The 24,888-nt window shown below is 37.8% G+C and overlaps 1 protein-coding gene across 7 annotated transcripts in view; it reads left to right on the top strand.

Moving 5' to 3' along the window:
- The window catches only part of CENPP (centromere protein P), a 237,025-nt gene that overhangs the window by 25,140 nt on the left and 186,997 nt on the right, over window positions 1-24,888 (top strand). For all 7 annotated transcript variants that reach the window (XR_015131933.1, XM_086315606.1, XM_086315611.1 and 4 more), the window contains exon 4: window positions 12,259-12,347. Coding sequence is in view for 6 of the 7 variants with exons in the window: in XM_086315606.1 (XP_086171732.1) it covers window positions 12,259-12,347 (89 nt within the window). In the remaining variant the exon portion in view is untranslated. The remainder of the gene's footprint in view (window positions 1-12,258; window positions 12,348-24,888) is intronic.

Consider the following 24,888-nt stretch of genomic DNA (forward strand, 5'->3'; position numbering starts at 1 on the left):
AACACTCTGTTTCTCTCTATACCTTAGAACTATATCTCTAGTGAAATTGCCAGGTTAAAGGAGATGTACATGTACATTTTGATTGATAGTACCGAACTGCCTTCTAAAATCCTTTTACCATTTTACATGTTGGGCAGACTTTTATACTTGAGACTGATAGAAAAAAAGCAGTGGTAAAGAAATAGCTATATTTTATGTTCTAAAATATTTTTAAAAAACAAAATTTCCACTAGAGGGAGATGTTTAGCTATCAGAAAGTTTAAAAGTAATCTAATAAGTCTATCTTACTTTAGAATATTGTTTTTATGAAATCATAGTAGTACAGTGTTAGAAACCACAGGTGACCTAAAATCGTATAAATCAGATGTTGGGACCAAAAGTAAACTGATAGATTATCTGGCTCAACCCTCTTACTCTGTAGGGAAACACACCCAGAATGTTTGAATGATTACCCATGTTGGCACAGTTCTTCTTGTCATATGCAATTGGAGCATACAATTCTTTTCTCCAGATTTACTGTCTGATGTTGTTAGTGTTGTTGTACTGTTTGTGAGGAGTTGCAAGAATATTAGAATTAACATGTATCAGCATTCATAGTCCATGTAGCATAATAAATCAAATGGGTGGCAGTTTGTGGAATAAGAGACAAATTGAATGTATTTTTGTAACTGCTCTCCCTGAAACCCAACGAACTGGAAAAAATGATCCAAAAATAGGGAACTTTTTAAACTAAAAAGAATATTTGTCTTGGTACAAGTTCAACTACTGGGAGCTATAAGAAATAAAATTGACAGCTTGGGTAATCACAAAGTTATGTGAGACAACCAAGAACAATGGCAGGGTTGAACAATAAGGTTCACCTCCTACACAGAGCCAGCCCTTCAAAACTGAAGAGGTGGCTATTTCATCTAATGCATAGAAACAAACAAAGACAATTAGGTAAAATGAAGAAAGATAGTAATATGTTTGAAACAAAAAAGAACAAGATACAGCCTCAGGAAAAAAACCTAATGATGCAGAGATAAGTAATTTACCTGATGAAGAGTTCAAAGTAATGGTCACAAAGATGCTAACAAACTCAGGAAAAGAATGCATGAATACATTAAGAACTTCAACAAAGATATGGAAAATGTAAGTTCCAAACAGAGGTCCCTGAGTTGAAGAATACAATAACTGAATTGAAAAATATGTTAGAGAATTTCAACAGCTGACAACATGAAAGAGAATAAAAGATCAGTGAACTCAAAGACAGGGCACAGAAACTCACCAGATCAAAGCAAAAAGAGGGAAAAAGAATGAAGGTGAAGGTAGCCTAAGGGATTTATGGGATAAAATGAAGCATGCTAACATTCACATATAGGCATCCCAGAAGGAGAAGAGAAAGGGTACAAAAACATACTTAAACAAACAATGGTGGTAATCTCACTTCCCTAAACTATAAAAACAGTTCTTCAGATCTAGGAACCCCAGAGAGTTCCATGTTAGAGAAACCCCCCAAAACCCCACACAGAGACACATTAAAATCAAAATACCAAAATTTGAAACCCAGAAGAGACTCTTAAAAGCAACAAACGAGAAAAACAATTGTTATATATAAGGGAACCCCCTAAAGACTTTCAGCAGGTTTTTTAGCAGAAACTTTGCAGGTCAGAGGAGAGTGGCAGGATGTATTCAATGTGCTGAAAGAAAATAATTTCCAACCAAGATTAAACTTGGCAAAGTTATGATTCAGAATTGAAGGAGAGATAAAAGAGTTTTGCAGATAAGCAAAAGCTGAAGGAGTTTATCACCACTAAACCAGCCTTAAGAGAAATGTTAAAGGGATTTCTTTAAGCTGAAAAGGTCAGTAAATTGGTAACAGGAAAACACGAAAGTATAAGTCTCACTGGTAAATGTAAATATATAAGTTTTGTTGTTCAGTTGCTAAGTTTTGTTGTTCAGTTGCTAAGTTGTGTTCGATTCTTTGCAACCCCATGGACTGCCGCAGGTCCGGATAGGTAGTGAATTAATCACTTACAAAGCTACTATGAAGGTCAAAAGAAAAAAGTAAAAACAACTAACTACAATAATTATTTCTGGGAGTATGGCTGAGTCCCTTTGCTCTCTACCTGAAAATATCACAACATTGTTAATCAGCTATATTCCAGTATCAAATTAAAGATATGAAACCCAAAGATAACAGAAGGAAGGGAATAAATAACATAGATCAGCAGAATTGCCTGGCGGTCTAGTGGTTAGGACTCTGCACTCTCACTGCAGAGGGCCTGTGTTTGATCCCTGGGAACTAATACCCCACAAGCCATGTGGTATGGCCAAAACAAGGAAAACTCTGAACATAGATCAGAGCAGAAACAAATGAAATAGAAACTAAAAAGACATTAGAAAAGATCAGTGAAACTGCCGCTAAGTCACTTCAGTCGTGTCCGACTCTGTGCAACCCCATAGAGAGCAGCCCACCAGGCTCCCCTGTCCCTGGGATTCTCCAGGCAAGAACACTGGAGTGGGTTGCCATTTCCTTCTCCAATGCATGAAAGTGAAAAGTGAAAGTGAAATCGCTCAGTCGTGTCCGACCCTCAGCGACCCTATGGACTGCAGCCTTCCAGGCTCCTCTGTCCATGGGATTTTCCAGGCAAGAGTCCTGGAGTGGGTGCCATTGCCTTCTCCACAATGAAACTAAGAGCCGGTAATTTGAAAAGATAGTCAAAACTGAATAAACATTGAGTTAGACTCACCAAGAAAAAGAAAAAAGACTTAAAAAAATCAGAAATGAAAGAGGAGTCATTACAGCTGCTACCACAGGAATACATAGGATCATAAGAGACTACTATGAACAGTTATGCACCAACAAATGGATAAACAGCTAAAAACAACCTTCCAAGGCTGAATCAGGAAGAAATAGAAAATCTGAACAGACTAATTACTAATAGATTGAATCAGTAATTTAAAACCTCCCAACTAACTAAAATCCAGGACCAGATGGTTTCACTGATAACTGTACCAAACATTTAAAGAATTAATACCAGTGGTTCTAAAACTATTCCAAAAAGCAGAGGAAGAGCACTTTGAACTCACTGTATAAGGCCAGCATTACCCTGATACCCCAAACAGACAAGGGCACAAGGAAGAAAATTATAACCCAATGTCCCTGGTGAACATAGATGCAAAAATCATTAATAAAATATTAACAAACTAAATTCAACAATGCATTAAAAGGATCATACATGATGATCAAGTGAAATTTATTTCAGGGTTGCAGAAATTGTTAAAAATTTGCAAATCAATTGATGTGTGTATCACATTAACAGAAAAATAAGGATAAAAAATATGATTATCTCAATACATGCAAAAAAAGCATTTGATTAAAGTCAACAACCATTTAGCAAATTTAACCATTTAATCATTTCAACAAAGTGAGTATAGAGGGGATATACCTCAAAATAATAAAGGATAAATATGGTAAGCTCAACAGTGAAAATAACTCTTCCTGTAATATCTCACTGGAGTAAGAAATGGCAAGCCACTCCAGTATTCTTGCCTAGAGAATCCCATGGACAGAGAAGCCTGGTGGGGCTACCATCTGTGGGGCCGCAAAGAATCAGACATGACTGAAGTAACTTAGCAGTAAGATCTCAGATAAGACAAAGGATGCCTACTCTTGCCATGTTTACCCAACACAGTATTGGAAGTCATAGCCAGATCGGTTATATTTTTTTAAAAAAGGACTTTGCTAGTGGCACAGTGGGTAAGAATCCACCTGTAGTGGACACAGGTTCTGTCCTTGGTTCAGGAAGATTCCATATGCCACAGAACAACTAAACCCATGAGCCAAAACTACTGAGCCCATGTACCCTAGAGCCGGTGCTCTGCAGCAGGAGGAGTCACTTCAATGAGAAGACCACACAACACAACTAGAGAATAGCCCCCACTTGCTGCAACTAGAGAAAGTCCACACGCGGTAATGAAGACCCAATGCAGCCAATAAATAAATAAATTTAAATAATAATGAAAGGCATCCAAATCAGATAAGAAGTAACAATGTCACTGTTCATAGGTGATATATGTTGTTATTTATAGAAAACCCTAAAGGCTTCCTCCCCACCAAAAAACTGTTAGAATAAATGAACAAATTTAGTTAAGTTGTGGGATACAAAATCAATTAATCTGTTGCATTTCTATACGATAATAGCTACCAGAGAAATTAAGAAAACAATTTCATTTACAATAGCATCACAAAGAATAAAATACCTACAATAAGTTTAACCAAGGAGATGAAAAGCCTATGCACAGAAAGCTATGATATTGATGAAAGAAGTTTAGAACAGAAGTAAATAGAAAGATATTCCATGCTTGTAGATAGGAAGAATTAACATTGTTAAAATGTCCACACAGCCGAAAGCTATATACAGATTCAGTACAATGCCTACCAGAGTTCCGATGTGTTCTTCACAGAACTAGAAGAAACTCCTACAATTTGTTTGGAAGCACAAAATATCTCAAATAGCCAAAGCAGTCTTGGGAAAGAACAAACCTGGAACCATTACACATCTTGATTTCAAATTGTATTACAAAGCTATAGAGATCTAATCAATATTGTCTTGGCATAAAGTGGACGCATATGTCAATAGAACAGAATAAAGAATCCAAGAAATAAACTCATACATATGAGTTAATTTATGTCTGCTTACCTGATAACTCAGTTGGTGAAGAAGCCGCCTTCTTCTTCACAATGCAGGAGACCCCGGTTCAATTCCTGGGTCGGAAAGATCCACTGAAAAAGGGATAGGCTACCAACTCCAGTATTCTTGAGCTTCCTTGGTGGCTCAGCTAGTAAGGAATCGCCTGCAATGAGGGAGACCTGGTTTCGATTCCTGAGTTGGGAAGATCCCCTGGAGAAGGGAAAGGCTACCCACTCCAGTATTCTGGCCTGGAGAATTCCATGGACTATAGAGTCCATGGGGTCTCAAAGAGTCAGACACAACTGAGTGACTTTCACTTTTATGTCAAAAGAGCCAAGACTATAGAATGGGGAAAGGATAGTTTCTTCAATAAATGGTGTTGGGAAAACTGGATAGCCACATGCCAAAGAATGAAACTGGACCACTCTTACATCATACACAAAACCTAACTCTAATTAACAATTAACAATATTAACTCAAAATAGATTATAAATTTGAATGTAAGACCTGAGACCATAAAAATGCTAGAAGAAAACATAGGTGGTAAGCCTCTTGACATCACTCTGACAATGACTTTTTAGATTTGACACCAAATGCAAAAATAAACAAGTGGAACTATATGAAACTAAAAAGTTTCTGCACAACAAAGGAAACCATCAACAAAATGACAAGACTGAATGGGAGAAAATAGTTGCAAATCATATCTAATAAGGTATTAATATCCAAAACATGTAAATCATAGGCTTTATAATGACAAGATAATTTGCCTATTCTAATGGGTAAAAGGCCAAAATCCAACATACACACACATACTCAAACAAAGACAAGATATTCCTCTGAGATTTTTTCTTTCCTTTCTTTTTCTTTTGTCTGTGTGGGTTATCATAGCTTTATATGAGATGTAGTTCACATAACATATAATTTATCCATTTAAGGTATACATTCAGCAGTTTTTAATCTGTTCAGATTTGTGCAACCATCACCGTGTCCAGTTTAGAACTTTATTACCTCAAAGAGAAACTTCATGCTCTTTTTCACCCCTCATTTGCCCTTCTTCTGCCCAAACCTGACTTATCCATATATCTTCTGTCTCTATAGATGTGCCTATTCTGGGCATTTCATAAAAAATGGAGTTACATAATTTTTGGTCTTTTTTTGACCAATTTCTTTTACTTAGCACCACTATTTTCAGGATTCATTCATTCATGTTATCACATGTATTGTTACTTCATTCTTTTTTTCTAGCTGTGCTGTGAGGATATATCACATTTTGTTTCTTCATTCATCAGCTAAGAAACATTTGGCAGCTTGTTTTTTCCTTTTGGCTGCTATGGATAACACTTCTGAAACTACTCATGTATAGGTTTTTCGGTGGACATATTTTTCATTTCTCTTGTGTATATCTAGGTAGAGAATTACTATGGGGCTTCCTTGGTTGCTCAATGGTAAAGAATACACCTGCTAAGCAGGAGACCACCTGCAATGCAGAAGACTTGGGTTCAATCCTTGGGTTGAGAAAATTCCCTGGAGAAGGAAATAGCAACTCACTTGAGTATTCTAGCCTTGAAACCCCGTGGACAGAGGAGACTGGTGGGCTACAGCCCTTAGAATCACAAGAGTTGGACACAACTTTGCGACTAAACCACCAGCACCAGAAAATTACTGGGTCAGATGGAAGTACCAGATATGACTAGTATGTTGAGCATTTTTTCATAAGTTTATTGGCCATTTGTATTATCATCTTTGATGAAATGTATGTTGAGATCCATTGCCCAGTGTTTAATTGGGTTATTTGTCTTTTTATTATTGAGTTGTAAGAGTATTCTGGAAATTTGTTTCTGATTAGATGTGGTAGTAGAGGCCCACAGTCTTCTTTAACTACAGCTGCTCCTAATAATTCCCACTATATTCTTGAGCAGCTGAAAAACTAAACAAAGATTACAAGCCATTAATACCCATTTCTCCAGCAGCTGAAAATACTGAAAAGTCAGATACACCCAGACAAATGGGGAAGAGTCAGTCATTTATCTGCTCATCCTGTATCCTTAGGAAATAGCAGAAATTGCTGGATCTACTCCTGTAAACAAAAAAGATCCACAGAGTACACAGCACAAAGATGGTACAGAGTTTGTTCATCATCATTTAGGATTCTTGCCATGAAAGGAATTAGAAAATGGAGTTAAAGTCTCTTTGAAAGAATGAATCCAGGAAATGCAAGAACATGCTATATTGTAACTGTTTACATTCTCAAATGAAAACATTCAAAGAAAACTGAATAAAAGGGAGACAGCTGAGAGAAAGAAAGGAAGAAAGAATAAAATGATTATAGTGCTGAAAGCTAAATTAGGAGTAGCTAGGAGTAGAATATAGGAGAAGGCAATGGCAACCCACTCCAGTACCCTTGCTTGGCGAATCCCATGGACAGAGGAGCCTGGTGGGCTGCAGTCCATGGGGTCGCATAGAGTCGGACACGACTGAGCGACTTCACTTTCACTTTTCACTTTCATGCATTGGAGAAGGAAATGGCAACCCACTCCACTATTCTTGCCTGGAGGATCCCAGGGATGGGGGAGCCTGGTGGGCTACTGTCTATGAGGTTGCACAGAGTTGGACACGACTGAAGCGATTTAGCAGCAGCAGCAGCAGGAATAGAATATGGAGGATAGGCTTGAGAAAAACCACAAGTGCAACTGAAAAGAAAAATCTGGAAAACAAAATGAAGATTTGTGTGATTTTTTTCCAAAAAACAACCAAAAAAATGAAACAGAAATGATAGGTAAATATATAGCATGAGAAAATTTACTAAAGAAGAAAACCTTTATTTTGCACCTTAAAATATTTAACAGTTTATTTAACAATCCTCATTATTGTATATAGTGTTGTTTTAGATTTTTGTAGTAAGGAGCTGTTAGGCTTTGTCTTCATTTCATATTTCTTTAAAGTACAAATTGGTGTAGATGGTAAAGATCTGCCTGCAATGCAGGAGACTGGGGTTCGATCTCTGGGTTGGGACGATCCCCTGGAGGAGGAAATAGCAACCCACTTCGGTATTCTTGCCTGGAAAATCCCATGGACAGAGAAACCTGGTGGGCTACACTCCATGGGGTTGCAAAGAGTCAATGATATATTAGAATTCAAATTGCTGAGGCAGAGAGTATAAACTTTTTAAGTTATGCATTATCAAAATGATGTTATAGATTAACATGTCATCTCATTGTTTTATATTTACATTTATCCTGTCAGAGTGAACTTTTTTTTTCCATGTAACTTGTCATTTACCTATAAGTTTTTAGTTCATGTTCTTTGCCTTTTTCTTTTAAGTTTTCATATCTCCTTGTCATGTTTATAGAACAAATTTTCCTTGTTTATTACTTTTCTTTTAGTTATGTCATTTTATAGCAATAGTTTGTATTTTTATGTAATCATATTTGCTATTTTGTTGTTGCTGTTTACTTAGAAAGTTCTTTCTCACTCAGTAATCGGTTAAATGTCTATATTTCTTCCTCATATTTTATGGCTTCAGTGTTTACATTGAAGTAAGTAATTCACTCAGTGTTCATTTTCTTTTTTTTTTATTTTTTATTTTTATTTTTTTATTTTTTCCTAATTTTATTTTATTTTTAAACTTTACATAATTGTATTAGTTTTGCCAAATATCAAAATGAATCCGCCACAGGTATACATGTGTTCCCCATCCTGAACCCTCCTCCCCACTCCCTCCCCATACCATCCCTCTGGGTCGTCCCAGTGCACCAGCCCCAAGCATCCAGTATCATGCATCGAACCTGGACTGGCAACTCGTTTCTTACATGATATTTTACATGTTTCAATGCCATTCTCCCAAATCCTCCCACCCTCTCCCTCTCCCACAGAGTCCATAAGACTGTTCTATACATCAGTGTGTCTTTTGCTGTCTCGTACACCGGGTTATTGTTACCATCTTTCTAAATTCCATATATATGCGTTAGTATACTGTATTTATGTTTTTCCTTCTGGCTTACTTCACTCTGTATAATAGGCTCCAGTTTCATCCACCTCATTAGAACTGATTCAAATGTATTCTTTTTAATGGCTGAGTAATACTCCATTGTGTATATGTACCACAGCTTTCTTATCCATTCATCTGCTGAAGGACATCTAGGTTGCTTCCATGTCCTGGCTATTATAAACAGTGCTGCGATGAACATTGGGGTACACGTGTCTCTTTCCCTTCTGGTTTCCTCAGTGTGTATGCCCAGCAGTGGGATTGCTGGATCATAAGGCAGTTCTATTTCCAGTTTTTTAAGGAATCTCCACACTGTTCTCCATAGTGGCTGTACTAGTTTGCATTCCCACCAACAGTGTAAGAGGGTTCCCTTTTCTCCACACCCTCTCCAGCATTTATTATTTGTAGACTTTTGGATAGCAGCCATTCTGACTGGTGTGAAATGGTACCTCATAGTGGTTTTGATTTGCATTTCTCTGATAACGAGTGATGTTGAGCATCTTTTCATGTGTTTGTTAGCCATCTGTATGTCTTCTTTGGAGAAATGTCTATTTAGTTCTTTGGCCCATTTTTTGATTGGGTCGTTTATTTTTCTGGAGTTGAGCTGTAGGAGTTGCTTGTATATTTTTGAGATTAGTTGTTTGTCAGTTGTTTCATTTGCTATTATTTTCTCCCATTCTGAAGGCTGTCTTTTCACCTTGCTAATAGTTTCCTTTGATGTGCAGAAGCTTTTAAGGTTGATTAGGTCCCATTTGTTTATTTTCATTTTGTTTAGGTTTGGAGTGAGGATCTGAGGCATTCTTTTAAGAAATAACCCAGATCTTCCCTAGTGGTTCAGTGGTAAAGAATCTGCCTGCTAATGCAGGGGACACAGGGTTGATCCCTGGTCTGGGAAGATGCCACATGCTGCGGGACAGCTAAGATTTATACCACAACTACTGAGTCTGTGCTCTAGAGCCCAGGAGCCACAACTGCTGAGCCCATGTGCCACAATTACTATAGCATGAATGTTCTAGAGCCTGTGCTCTGCAGCAAGAGAAGCCAACTCAGTGAGAAACCTGTGCCCCCACTTACTGCAACTAGAGAGAAAGCCCATACAGCAATGAAGACCCAGTACAGCCAAATAAATAAATAATATTTTTTAAAAGGAAGTAACCCTTTTGCACAGTGAAGAAAATCATAAACGAAAAGACAACCCACAGAATGGGAGAAAATATTTGCCAATGAAGCAACTGGCAAGGGATCACTCTCCGAAATAAACATACAGCTCATACAACTCAATACCAAAACAATGAACAACCCAATCAAGAAATGGGCAGAAGATCCAAATAGACATTTCTCCCAAGAAGACATAGAGATAGCAAGAGGCATATGAAAAGATGTTCAACATCACTAATTGTTAGAAAAATACAATCAAAACTGCAATGAGGTATCACCTCATGGATGATTCTGGTGATGGTCAGAATACCCATCACCAAAAAATCTACAAAAACCAAATGCTAGAGTGGGTGGAGAAAGGGAACCCTCTCACACTGTTTGTGGGAACGTAAATCAGTACAACCGTTACGGAGAATAGTATGGAGCTTCCTTAAAAGACTAAAAATAGAGCTGTCAATCCCATTGGTGGGAATAAGTCTGAATAAAAACGTGGTTTGAAAGGAGTTTTTATTGTTCAGTCACTAAATTGTGTCCAACTCTTTGTTGTTTCACTGTTTCCACTTTTTCCCCATCTGTTTACCATGAAGTGAGAGGATGGAATGCCATGATCTTACTTTTTTGCATGCTGGATCTTAAGCCAGCTTTTTCACTCTCCTTATTAACCCTCAGAGAAGGCAACCCAATCCAGTACTCTTGCCTGGAAAATCCCATGGGCGGAGGAGCCTGGTAGGCTGCAGTCCATGGGGTCACTAAGAGTTGGACACGAGGACACAACTGAGCAACTTCACTGTCACTTTTCACTTTCCTGCATTGGAGAAAGAAATGGCAACCCACTCCAGTATTCTTGCCTGGAGAATCCCAGGGACGGGAGAGCCTATTGGGCTGCCATCTATGGGATAGCACAGAGTCGGACACAACTGAAGTGACTTAGCAGCAGCAGCATTAACCCTCAGCAAGAGTCTGTTTAGTTCCTCTTCGCTTTCTGCCATTAGAGTGGTATCTTTCAAAGGATAATGTACCCTGGTGTTCATTGCAGCACTGATTACAATAACCAGGACATGGAAGCAACTTCAGTGTCCATTGACAGAAGAATGGATCAAGAAGATGCGGTACAATGGAACATTACTCAGCCATAAAAAGGAGGAATAATGTCATTTGCAGCCACATAGATGGACCTAGAGATTGTCATACTGAGTGAAATCAGATAGAGAAAGACAAATGTGTATCACTTATGTGTGGAATCTTAAAAAAAAAAGGTACAAATGAAATTATTTTAAAAACATAAATAGAGTCACAGATGTAAAAAACAAACTTATGGTTAATAAGAGGAAGGGGAAAAGGGATAAATTAGAAGATTGGGATTGACATGTTGTTGTTTAGTCACTAAGTTGTGTCCAACTCTTTGTGGCCCCATGGACTGCACACTAGGCTTCTCTGTCCTTCACTGTCTCCCAAAGTTTGCTCAAACACATGTCCATTGAGTCAGTGATACCATCCAACCATCTCATTCTCTGTCGCCTTCTTCTGCCCTCAGTCTTTGCCAGCATCAGGGTTTTTTCCAACGAGTCGGCTCTTTGCATCAGGTGGCCAAAGAATTGGAACTCCTACTTCAGCATCAATCCTTCCAAAAAGTATTCAGGATTGATTTCCTTAAAGATTGACTGGTTTAATCTCCTTGCTGTCCAAGGGACTCTTAGTCTTCTCCAGCACAACCGTTTGAAAGCATCAATTCTTCAGCACTCAGCCTCTTTTATGGTCCAGCTCTCACATCCATACATGACTACTGAAAAAAACATAGCTTTGGCTATATGGACCTTTGTTAGCAAAGGATATCTCTACTTTTTAATACACTGTTTATGCTGTCTAGATTAGTCATAACTTTTCTTCCAAGGAACAAGTGTCCTTTAATTTCATGGCTGCAGTCACTGTCCACAGTGATTTTGGGGCCCAAGAAAATAAAGTCTTTCAGTATTTCCATTTTTTCCCTGTCTATTTGCCATGAAGTGACAGGATCAGATGCCATGATCTTAGTTTTTTGAATGTTGAATTTTAAGCCAGCTTTTTGACATGTATAGACATTTTACATATAAAATGGATAACTAATAAGGGCTATAGCACAGGGAATTCTACTCAGTACTCTGTAATGATCTATATGGGGAAAGAATCTTAAAAAAAAAGACTGTGGATGTCTGTGTATGTATAACTGATTCACTTTGCTGTGCATTTGAAATTAGCACAACATTATAAACCAACTGTACCCCAGTAAAAAAATTTTTTTTAAGTAACCCATATTTGCAGTACTTTTTATTGGTTACTTTTCCTATAACTTAGTGACATTTCATTTGGCGTATTTTGAAAAGTAGTTTTTTCTCCTTATTTAAAAGTTGACTGTGCTTTGATAAAAAAAAAAAAAAGCTTTTTTTTTTGTTCTTATTTTAGGATAAAGAGAGTTTATCTTCTGTTATTACTGACCTCAGCATAATAATGGAGCCTACGGAATATTCAGAATTAAGTGAATTTGTGTCTAGGTAAGATATTTACTTATTTTTATAAAGATATTTCTTTCAGCTTACAATTTTAAGTTTACCTGTTCTTTTTCTTGATAAGTAAATATCAAAATGCCTCTAAAAGCATAACACCGGTTTTGGTCCTGATACATAGGCACTGTGCTAAGGGGGAAGTGAAGTGAAGTGAAGTTGCTCAGTCGTGTCCGACTCTTTGCGACCCCATGGACTGTGGCCTGCTATGCTCCTCCATCCATGGGATTTTCCAGGCAAGAGTACAGGAGTGGGTCGCCATTTCCTTCTCCAGAGAATCTTCCTGACCAAGGGATCGAACCCAGGTCTCCCGCACTGTAGGCAGACGCTTTACCCTCTGAGCCACCAGGGAATTTAAGGGGGAACATGACATCTGTTAGCAACTGACAGGAGGGCAGAGTGACTGGGGGAGTGTTGGATAAGATACAGTCAGCAATGTATGTAAGGTCCACATTATGGATTTTGGAGCTTGACCATAGTCCTATGACAAATGTGAAGGTATGGAAAGATTTTAAACAGAGCCTAAGCGAGGCAAAATTTTGACATCTCGGAAAGGATTGTTGTTGATGTTGCAGGGAGAAGGGATTTAAGGGGTGCAAAATTGGATACAGGAGGATCGGTGACTAGCCCATTAAAACAGTTCAGGGAAACAGAAATTTGTAGTTTGGACTAGACTAATGGTGGCTGAGGTAGAGGACTGGGTAGATGGGGTATATTTAGGAAGCACCATTGAATAGGCATGATATTGGTTGAAAAAGAGGGGTCAGGAATCACTGACAAATGATAATTCCTTGATGATGGTGACTGCATTTGTTGAGATAGGAAGAGTTGCAAGAAGAGCATGTCAAATGAGATTGTGGCTTCAGTTTGGACATGTTGAACATAAGTGCCTTTGAAACACTAAAGTAAAAATAAGAAGTAGGCAGCTAAAAAGAGATGTAAGTAGTAGATATAAACACTGGGGTTTTCCACCAGTGGGTAAAGTTAAAACTTTGAGCAAGAATGAGATTGCCTGTGGAGAGAATATAGAAAATAGGGAAAGGACTGAAACTGAACCTTGAAGAATTCTAAAATGTATGTTGAATAGATTTGAAGGATCCTGCAAAGGATTTAGAAAACTGAAAGATGGGAGGGCAAACCAGGAATTTATTGTTGACCTTTGCCAATTGGATTGACAATTTTTCTTACACGTCTTTAAAGAAATCCTTCCAGTGTCTACTGGAGTACATAGGTTGTGAAAAGAAGTCTGCTATATTGTTTGTGTGTATGCATGCATTTTGGGGGCTGCTTTCATATCTATTAATTTTTTTTTTGACAGTTTCTGCTATTTCTAGAGAGTGTTTATGTGAACATTTCTAGCCATATCTTTTCAGGTACTTTTACTGTCCTTTTCTCTTTCTTCTTCTCCAACTCTGATTACTTATATGTTAAAACATTTGATATATTATGTTATCTTCAAGTTCTGCAATGAGCTCACTGAAGGGATTCGTCATGTCTAAAGTAATGTTGTTTTTATTTCTAGTGTTTTCATTTGATTCTTAATTTTTTCTCTCTGCTTAAATTCCCCATTTTTTCATGAATATTATCTAGCTTTCTTACTAGATCTTTTAATCTATTAATCATAGTTATTTTTTTCTTTAATGTTTATTACGGAAATTTTCAAATATAGGTTCCTACTGCTTTCCAAAAATAGAGCATTCCTATGAAACCTTTTGTAAGCCAAAATAGTGTAAAGCAAAGAAGCTGTTACCTCTGGACAGTTTTTGCTAATAGATGTGCAGAATAAATCAATATATAGCACAGATAGTCATAGACACAGTTCAAAGTTTGATGCTGAGATGCTGAGTGTGGTTTCTGGGGAAGGAGCTTGATGGTACCAGTCTTGCTGCTCAAGGTGCATGTTGGCTTGCTGCAAAACAAACCCTGAATCCTGTTTTCACTTTTCACCTTTTTTCGTAAAAGTGAAGATTCTTTTCAGATTTCTTTTGTTTAGCAACAAGAGGTAATAATGTAGGTCTTTGGTAGAAGTAAAGTGGTGTGAGTATTCCTTGCTGGCTCAGTGGTAAAGAATCTACCAAAGCAGAGACATGGGTTCTGGTTTGGGAAAATCCCACATACTGTGTAGCAGCGAAGCTCGTGCACCACAACTATTGAGCGTGTGCTCCGGGGCCCAGGAATCACACCTACTGAAACCCATGTGCCCTAGAGCCCGTACTCCACAAGAGAAGCCATTGCAATGAGAATACTTCACACTGCAATGAAGAGTAGCCCTTGATCCCTGCAACTAGAGAAACGCCTTCATATCAAGGAACACCTGGCACAACCATAAATAAATGACAAGTGAAAGTGAAAGTCGCTCTGTTGTGTCCGACTCTTATGGAATTCTCTAGGCCAGAATACTGGAGTGGGTAGCCATTCCCTTTTCCAGGGGATCTTCCTGACCCAGGAATTGCACCGGGGTCTCCTGCATTGCAGGCAGATTCTTTACCAGTTGAGCTAACAAGAAAGCCCCATAATTAAATAAATAATTTAAAAATAAAAAGTAAAGTGGATTGACTCAAACTTTTGAGAAGTGGAGGGATACATGGATCTATAAAAATAATAGTATAATTAACCTGCAGCTACATTACTTTGGCAACAAAGGTCCATCTAGTCAAGGCTATGGTTTTTCCAGTGGTCATGTATGGATGTGAGAGTTGGACTGTGAAGAAAGCTGAGCACCAAAGAATTGATGCTTTTGAACTGTGGTGTTGGAGAAGACTCTTGAGAGTCCCTTGGACTGCAAGGAGATCCAACCAGTCCATTCTAAAGGAGATCAGTCCTGGGTGTTCTTTGGAAGGACTGATGCTAAAGCTGAAACTCCAATACTTTGGCCACCTCATGCGAAGAGTTGATTCATTGGAAAAGACTGTAATGCTGGGAGGGATTGGGGGCAGGAGGAGAAGGGGATGACAGAGGAAGAGATGGCTGGATGGCATCACCGACTCTATGGACATGAGTTTGAGTGAACTCCGGGAGTTGGTGATGGACAGGGAGGCCTGGCGTGCTGTAATTCATGGGGTCACAAAGATTCGGACACGACTGAGCAACTGAACTGAACTGAACTGAACCCATTAGGCACTTTCAACAATTATAAATATTTTGTGACACTTATTTTCATCTTTCTTACATGTTTTAAACTTTGAATTTAGAAATAATTATAGACTCACAAGAAGTTGCAGTAAAAACCATATATAAGGAGACTGAGAGTGGTAGCATCTTATATAATTGTAGTATACTATCAAAAGCAGAACATTGATATTAGTAAAATTCAGAGAGCTTTTGCAGATTTAAATCTACAGTTCAGTGATATTAAATACATTCATAATGTTATACAGTCATCATCACCATGCATCTCCATGACTCTTTTCATCTTGTAAAATTGAAACTCCATACCCATTAAACCAGAGCTCCCCATTTCCTTCTTTGCCCAACCCCTAGCAGCCACCATTCTTATTCTTTCTCTGTGATTTTAAATCATAGTCATTTTAAAGCCTATATCTGATATTATCAACATTTGAGTCATCTTTGAGTTCAATTCTGGTGACTACAGAACTATTACTATTAGTTACCATTAACTAACAATAATAATATTACTATCACAATGTTATTGTTGTCACTATGAACTATTGTCTACAGTAGTTCATCTTTTCTTGAATTTCTGTGTCTCATAATTTTTTTATTGACTGATGGACATCAGTAAATGTCCATCTATTGATGGACATTTCAGTAGAGACTGAAACAAATAGTATTTATGCTCAGAAATGGGCACATTTCACTTATCAGTCTGTTCGTATGGGGTTTAATTTAAGGTAGTCAGCAGTTGAGCTGGTTTGGGGTTTTTATTTCTTTTATTAACTTTAGTCACTAAAGATTTCAAATTCTTCCAACAGTGAATTCAAACTCAACTTCAAATTTCGTTCTTCCTTATGTTTGGAATGGAGAAGGCAATGGCACCCCACTCTAGTACTCTTGCCTGGAAAATCCCATGGACGGAGGAGCCTGGTAGACTGCAGTCCATGGGGTCGCTAAGAGTCAGACACGACTGAACGACTTCACTTTCACTTTTCACTTTCATGCATTGGAGAAGGAAATGGCAACCCACTCCAGTGTTCCTGCCTGGAGAATCCCAAGGACAGGGGAGCCTGGTGGGCTGCCGTCTCTGGGGTTGCACAGAGTCGGACACAACTGAAGCGACTTAGCAGCAGCAGCAGTATGTTTGGAATAGAGTTTAGGGAGCTGGAAGGTTTTCATCAGTATTCTAGCTTCACTCTCAACTTTTAGTAATTCCTGTACGTCTGTATCTCAGAGGGGAATGTTTCTCCCTGCACTTGACACTCTCCAGCAGTAGGTGTCGATGCTTGTTACTTGGTGCTAGGCTCATGGTGGGAACAAAGGGAGATCTATATTCCATGGTTCATCCATAGTATTGGGCAGATCCTATGGACCTGCACCTTGAGGATTGGGAACACAAGTTTTCCTGCTCTTCCCAGTGCAGCCAAACTCAGCCTGGGTCTGGGGTTGGTCTTGGGTGGAAGAGTGTTCCTTGTCCTTCTCACCCCCACACTCCTGTGGTAACAGGATTATGCTTGGTTTTAATGTAGGATCCTGCACCCACAGGTTTTGTACCCCTCCCATGGAACAGAGGTGTTTAATTTCTGTCCTTCTTTATAAAGCAATGGATCTTTCTCTATGTAACCTGAGCATTTTCTGCCCTTCCCCCAGGGTCAAATGGGTTTGACTTTTATTCCTCCCTTGGAAAAAAGGGATTTTTTTTTTGCATTGCTTTCCTGCTGCTTCTTTAGCAATTTAGAGTTTTGGCTTCCTACCAGAGAAAAGTTCTGGCTTCATTTTGAACCCCAGCAGCAGCTGATCACCTCTTTGTGCCTGTGCCACTGAGGGGAGCTCCTGCTGGGCTCCTGCCATGATCTTTCTGGTGGAGTCCTTTTGTGCCTGGGGTTCCCATCTGTTCCAAAATGACATCTACCCCACAATTGTCCTTTGATAATTCACTGGAATTTTAGCTAATTTCTTGTTACCCGCTTGTATGGTGGCTCCTTCCCTCCCCTCTGTTTAACCAAGGGTGAATAGTTTATGTGTCCTGTTTCTCCTTTGAGGAAGAAAAGTGTTAATTTATTTGGTTGCCTTGTGATTCAGATCTTTGATGGGCTCAAGAAAGATTATGATTTTATAGATTATTCAGATTTTCCATGATTATGGCCCTCTCTGCAACTTTTTATGTTTTTTGTAGAAGTGGTTCAGTTTTAATTTTCTCTGATTCTCAATCTGGAATTTGGGCCATACTATCTTTTTATCTTCTGTATCTATCTTACTCTTTATATTTTCTGTCCCTTCATATCTTTGTGCTTATTTCTGATTGTTCCTCAGATATGTATTTTGGTGCAGTAATTATTTCTTAATTTTCTAACTAGTCTTTTTTAAAAAACAGTTATTGGAGTGTAGTTGATTTATAATACCAGGCTCCTCTGTCCATGGGAATCTCCAGGCAAGAATATTAGAGTGGGTTACCCTGCCCTCAGGGAATCTTCCTGACCCAAGGATCAAGCCCACATCTCTTACATTTCCTGCATTGGCAGATAGGTTCTTTACCACTAGTATCACCTGGGAAGCCCATTTTATATATAGTAGTGTGTATGTCAATCCCAGTTTCCCATAATCTGCTCTTAAACCCCTGTCCATTGAGTCTTTTTTTAAAATTGAAATATAGTTGATTTACAGTGTTAAGCCAATCTCTGCTGTACAGCAAAGTGACTCATTATACACATATATACATTCTTTTTTATATTCTTTTCCATTATGCTTTATCACGGGGTATTGAATGTAGTTCTCTGTACTATGCATTAGGTCCTTGTTCTTTGCATCTACTAACCAACTCCCAGTCCATTCCTTTCCCTCCCCCTCCCACTTGGCAACTGCAGGCTGTTCGTTACGTCTGTGAGTCTGTTTCTGTTTTATAGATAGGTTCATTTGTGCCATATTTTAGTTCCCACATATAAGTGATATCATGTGGTATTTGGCTTTCTCATTCTTACTACACTTGCTGCTGCTGCTGCTGCTGCTGCTGCTGCTGCTGCTGCGTCGCTTCAGTCATGTCCGACTCTGTGCGACCCCATGGACTGCAGCCTACCAGGCTTCTCCGTCCATGGGATTCTCCAGGCAAGAACACTGGAGTGGGTTGCCATTTCCTTCTCCAATGCATGAAAGTGGAAAGTGAAAGTGAAGTCACTCAGTCGTGTCTGACTCTTAGCGACCCCATGGACTGCAGCCCACCAGGCTCCTCCATCCATGGGATTTTCTGGGCAACAGTACTGGAGTAGGGTGCCATTGCCTTCTCCCCTTACTACACTTAGTATTATGATAATCTCTAATTGCATCCATATTGCTGCAAATGGCCTTATTTCATAATTTTTTGTGGCTGAGTAGTACTCCCTGGTATATGTATATCACATCTTTATCCATTCATCTGTTGATTGATATTTACATTGTTTCCATGTTTTGGCTATTGTGAGTAGTGCTGCTATGAACACAGTGGTGCATGTATCTTTTTTTTTTTTTTTTAAGATGCATTCTCATTTATTTATTTTTGGCTGTGCTGTGTCCTCATTGCTGTGTGGGCTTTTCTCGTTGCGGCATGCCAGTCAACTCTAGTTGTGGTGTGCAGGCTTCTCATTATGGTGGCCTCTCTTGTTGTGGAGCACAGACTCTAGGGTGCACCAACTTCGGCAGTTTTGGCTCTCCCATTCTAGTGCACAGGCTCAATAGTTGTGGCACACAGGCTTAGCTGCTCCACGGCATGTGGGATCTTCCCAGGTAATGGATCAAACCCATGTCTCCTGCATTGGCAGGCAGATTCTTGACCACTGAGCCACCAGGGAAACCCCCATGTATCTTTTTTAATTATAGTTTTGTCCAAGTATATGCCTAGGAATGGGATTGTTGGATCATATGGTAATTCTATTTTTAGTTTTCTGAGGAACCTCCGTGCTGTTTTCCACAGTGGCTGTACCAACTTATATTGTCACCAACAGTGTAAGAAGGTTCCCTTTTCTCCACACCCTCTCTAAGGTTTGTTATTTGTAGACTTTTTAATGATGGCCATTCTGTCTGTTGTGAGATGGTACCTCTTTCAATTTTGATTTGCATTTCTCTAATAATTAATGATGTTTGAGCATCTCTTCATATGCATTTATCCATGTTGTTGTTTAGTCACAAGTCATATCTGACTCTTGCAACTCTGTAGCCCACCAGGCTCCTCTGTCCATGTTCTTGCTGGATTTCCCAGAAAGAAGTGAGTTGCTATTTCATTCTCCAGGGGATCTTGCCGGACCCAGGAATTGAACCCTCGTCTCCTGCAGTGACAGACAGATTCTTTACCACTGAGCCACCAGGAAATCTCTTTGCTTATCCATTGAGTCTATAACTTCACTGACAGTACTTGTCATTTGTAAAAGTTCTATGTGTCTGATTTTCAAATTTTCTTATCTTTTTTAAAAATAATCTTTTTTTTAATTATTGCTTTTCCATGTAATTATTCTTGGTGATCTCCTCACTTGTATATTCCAGTAAAGTAGATAATTATTGTTTCAAATTGTCTAACCATGTATTAAAGCTGTCCACTCACTGATCTTTTAACCTCACTGTCAGGACCAGTCTTTCCTCAAAGTTCTCTGTGTGACTTCTTTCATAATTTTTCTCTTTTCTCTTCTTTTCTTTCTTCCTTTTCTGTCTTTCCTTTCTTCCTCTCCTTTTTGCTTCCTTCCTTCTTCCATCCCTCCATCCCTCTCTCCTTCCTTCCCTCCTTTTTTCTCTTCTTTCATAATTTTTTTAGTATGTTTCAATTATCATACAATAAAATTGACTTTCTGTCATAGAAGTATTGTCAATTTAGCACAAATATAAATTCATAAAGCTGTCACTATAATCAGAATAAGGAACAATTCCATAATACTAAAAAACTCTCATGCTGACCTTTTTAGATATGACCATTACTCCTCCTCCTAGGCACTGACTATCTTTGGTATGTTCTTCATCAGTAGAATTTAGCCTTTTCCAAGTGGAATCACATGGTATGTAAACTTTTGAGACTAGTTTATTTCACTAAAGCTAATTCCATTGAGATTAATTCATATTTTTGTGTGTATCAATATCTTTTTCTTTTTATTATTGAGTAGTATTGTATTACATGTATATTCCATAGTTTGTTTATCCATTTACTCACTGACCGACATTTGGGTTGTTTCTAGATTTTTGCTATTATGAATAGAGATGCTCTAAACGTTTGTGTGAAGCGTTTTGTGCGAGTGTAAGTTTTCATTCCTCTTAGGCAGAGATAGGCAAATTTTGATTCACAGACCATTTGCTTATTCTTTTTTAAGAGTCAGGTCAATTTTATTTGGCTGTGCACCATGCAGCATGCAGGATCTTAGTTCCACAACCAGAGGTCAAACCTGTGCCCCCTGCACAGGAAGTGTGGAATCTTAACCACTGGACCACCAGGGAAGTCCCCAGCTACCTATAAGAAAAGTTTTATTGAAATGTAGTCATGTCCATTTCTTAAGTATTGTCTGTAGTTGCTTTCATTGTAAAATATCAGAGTAAATTAATTTTACAGTGTTATAATACAGACTACATTGTCTGCAAACTTGATGTATTTACTATCTGATGTTTTAAGGAAAATTTACTGATTTCTGCTCTAGGATGAATACTTGGGAGTTGGACTGTTGGGTCATGTGATAAGCACATGTTTTGTTTGTTTGTTCTAAGAAATTGTCAAGCCATTTTCCAGAGGCTTTTACCATTTTGTGTTTCCACCAGCAATGTATGAGAGTTCCTATTGCTCTGCAAGGTCTCCAGGACTTCGTATGCATGTATTTTTAAATTTATCCATTCTAGTAGAAGTGTAGTAGAATCTCATTTTCCTGCACGTTTGTTTGTTTGTTTGTTTTTTATTGCTTCTTTAGGTTGTTTCTCACTATTGTTTTGAGAGTTCTTTACATATTCTGCATACCTGTATACAAGTCCTTTATCATATATGAAATTTCTAAATATTTCTCCCATTTCCATAGCTTGTCTTTTCATTTTCTTAACAGTATCTTTCAAAGAGCACAATATTTTGGTTTCAAGATCACAGTTTGCCTTTATTTATTTATTTTTTTGCTCATGTTTTGATATGATGTCGGAAAACTTTTTGCCTAACCTCAGGTCATGAAGGCTATCTTCAAAATCTTTAGAAATTTTTATATTTTCACCTTTTACACTTAGATCTTTGATTTATTTCCATTTAAGGTAATTGTTGATCTGTTTGGATTGGGCTCTACCCAGCAGTATTTGTTCTCTTTGTTTTTTTCTTGTATTTTTCCCTTCTGTATCTTTTCTAGATTCTTTGAATACTTTTTAAAATTCCACTTTAATTTGACTTTTTTCTATATCTCTTACATAAGTATATATATATTAAAATAATATATCTAAATGTGTATTATGTTTATAATATATATATGTATATAACTGGTTGATATAGGGATCACTGTCTACTTAGAATTAATATTTTACCACTTCAAATAGAAATTTTGTACTAAATAGGTCCCTTTACATGCCTATCTCTTCATATTAAAGCCATCATTTACTTCTACATACATTTTAACCCCATCAGATAATATTACAATTATTGTTTTCTAGATTTTAATATATTGTAACAGTCTGATATAGCTATGCAGATTTTTATGATTTGGGTTGTTTTTATTTATTTTTCATATTACCAGTTTCCCTCTAGCATCATTTCCTTTTGAGTAGGTTGAGTTGGACAAATTCTTTCCATTTTCTTTCTAAGAATATCATTATTATACCTTCATTTATTAAAAATATTTGCACTAGATATTGAAATCTGAATTGACTTCCTTCTGGCCTCCATGGTTTCTGTTGAGAAATCTATTCTCTTTGAATCTTTGTTACTCAATATGGCATGTGTCTATTTTCCTCCAACTGATTCATGAAGTTTTCTTTTTAATTTTCAATAGTTTGGTTACGATATATTTAAGCGTGGATTTCTTTGAGTTTATCCTCGCTGTGGTTTTTCTGAGCTTCTTAAATTTGTAAGCTTGTATCTTTTACCTAATTTGTCAAGTTTTCAGCCATTATTTTTCCAAATATTTTTTTCAATCAACGTTCTTTCTCCTTTTCTTCTGGGTCTCTGTCAACATAATTATAAAATCTTTTGGTGGTGTTATACATGTTATACAGGAGTCCCTTGGACTCCATTAATTTTATTTAATTTTTTCCTTCTGTATTATTCCAATTAGATGGTTTCTGTGTACTCACTAAAATCAGGATATTAAACACTTCCATCAATGCAAAAATTCCCTTATACTGTTAACACATGGCAAAACCTGCTCTGATCTTCATTACTGCAATTTTTCATTTTATGAAATGTCAAATAAGTGAAGTCGTGTAACCTTTTGAGATTGGCTTCTTTCCTTAGCCTAATGCCTTTGAGATTCATCTATCTTTTCATTTGTGAGTAGTATTCTGTTGTATGGATAATATTTTATTTATACATTCATCTACTGGAGGACATTAAGGTTATTTCCAGTTTTGGTGATTATGAATAATACTGCTCAGTAGAGGTTTTTATGTGAATTTAAACTTTCTATTTTCTAGAGTAAAAACCAGAAGTGAGGTTGCTGGGTCATATGATAAAAATATGTTTAAATTTCTAATAAACTGCCAAATTGTTTACAAGAGTGACCATGCCAATTTGCATTCCTACCAGCAGTGTATGAGAGTAACTGATAGTATTTTAGTGAGTTAACTTCTGATAATCATTTTATTTTATTTTATTTATTTTTTAATTATTTATTTATTTTTTTTTACATTTTATTTTATTTTTAAACTTTACATAATTGTATTAGTTTTGCCAAATATCAAAATGAATCTGCCACAGGTATACATGTGTTCCCCATCCTGAACCCTCCTCCCTCCTCCCTCCCCATAATCATTTGATTTTAGACCTAGTATTGGCCACCCAAGACAGATGGGTCATGATGGAGAGTTCTGACAAAACGTGGTCCACTGGAGAAGGGAATGGCAAACCACTTCAGTATTTTTGCCTTGAGAACCCCATGAAAAGTATGAAAAGGCAAAAAGATAGGACCCTGAAAGATTAACTCCCCAGGTCAGTAGGTGCCCAATATGCTACTGGAGATCAGTGGAGAAATAACTCCAGAAAGATTGAACAGATGGAGTCAAAGCAAAAACAACATATGTGAATGTGACTGGTGATGGAAGTACAGTCCGATGCTGTAAAGAACAGTATTGCATAGGAACCTGGAATGTTAGGTCCATGGATCAAGGCAATATGGAAGTGGTTGAGATAGCAAGAGTGAGTGTCGACATTTTAGGAATCAGTGAACTAAAATGGACTGAAATGGGTGAATTTAACTCAGATGACCATTATATATACTACTGTGGGCAGGAATCCCTTGGAAGAAATGGAGAAGCCATCACAGTCAATAAGAGTCTGAAATGCAGTACTTGGATGCAATCTCAAAAACGACAGAATGATCTCTGTCCGTTTCCAATGCAAACCATTCACTATCACAGTAATACAAGTCTGTGCCCTGACCAGTAATGCTAAAAAGCTGAAGTTGAACACTTCTATGAAGACCTGCAAGACATTCTAGAACTAACACCCAAAAAAGATGTCCTTTTCATTATAGAGGACTGGAATGCAAAAGTAGGAAGTCAAGAAATACCTGGAGTAATGGGCAAATTTGGCCTTGGAGTAAAGAATGAAGCAGGGCAAAGGCCAACAGAGTTTTGCCAAGAGAACACACTGGTCATAGCAAACACCCTCTTGCAACAACACAAGAGAAGACTCTACACATGAACATCACCAGATGGTCAGTGCTGAAATCAGATTGATTATATTCTTTGCAGCCAAAGATGCTTTATACAGTCAGCAGAAACAAGACATGGAGCTGACTGTGGCTCAGATCAGGAACTCCTTATTGCCAAATTCAGACTTAAATTGAAAAAACTAGGGAAAACCACTAGACCATTCAGTGATTTACCTAAATCAAATCCCCTACGACTATACAGTGGAAGTGACAAATAGATTCAAGGGATTAAATCTGATGGACAGAGTGCCTGAAAAACTATGGATAGAGGTTTGTGACATTGTACAGGAGGGAGTGATCAAGACTATCCCCAAGAAAAAGAAATGCAAAAAGGCAAAATGGTTGTCTGGGAGGCCTTACAAACAACTATGAAAAGAAGAGAGTGAAAGGCAAAGGAGAAAAGGAAAGATATACTCATCTGAATGCAGTGTTCCAAAGATAGCAAGGAGAGATAAGAAAGCTTTCTTCAGTAATCAATGCAAAGAAATAGAGGAAGACAATAGAATGGGAAAGACTAGAGATCTCTTAAAGAAAATTAGAGATACCAAGGGAACACTTCATGCAAAGATGAGCACAATAAA

The sequence above is a fragment of the Bos grunniens genome, chromosome 8, assembly GCF_055505025.1.
Source record: "Bos grunniens cultivar Pamir isolate PY7600 chromosome 8, Bosgru_T2T1.0, whole genome shotgun sequence".
NCBI classification, from domain to species: Eukaryota; Metazoa; Chordata; class Mammalia; order Artiodactyla; family Bovidae; genus Bos; species Bos grunniens.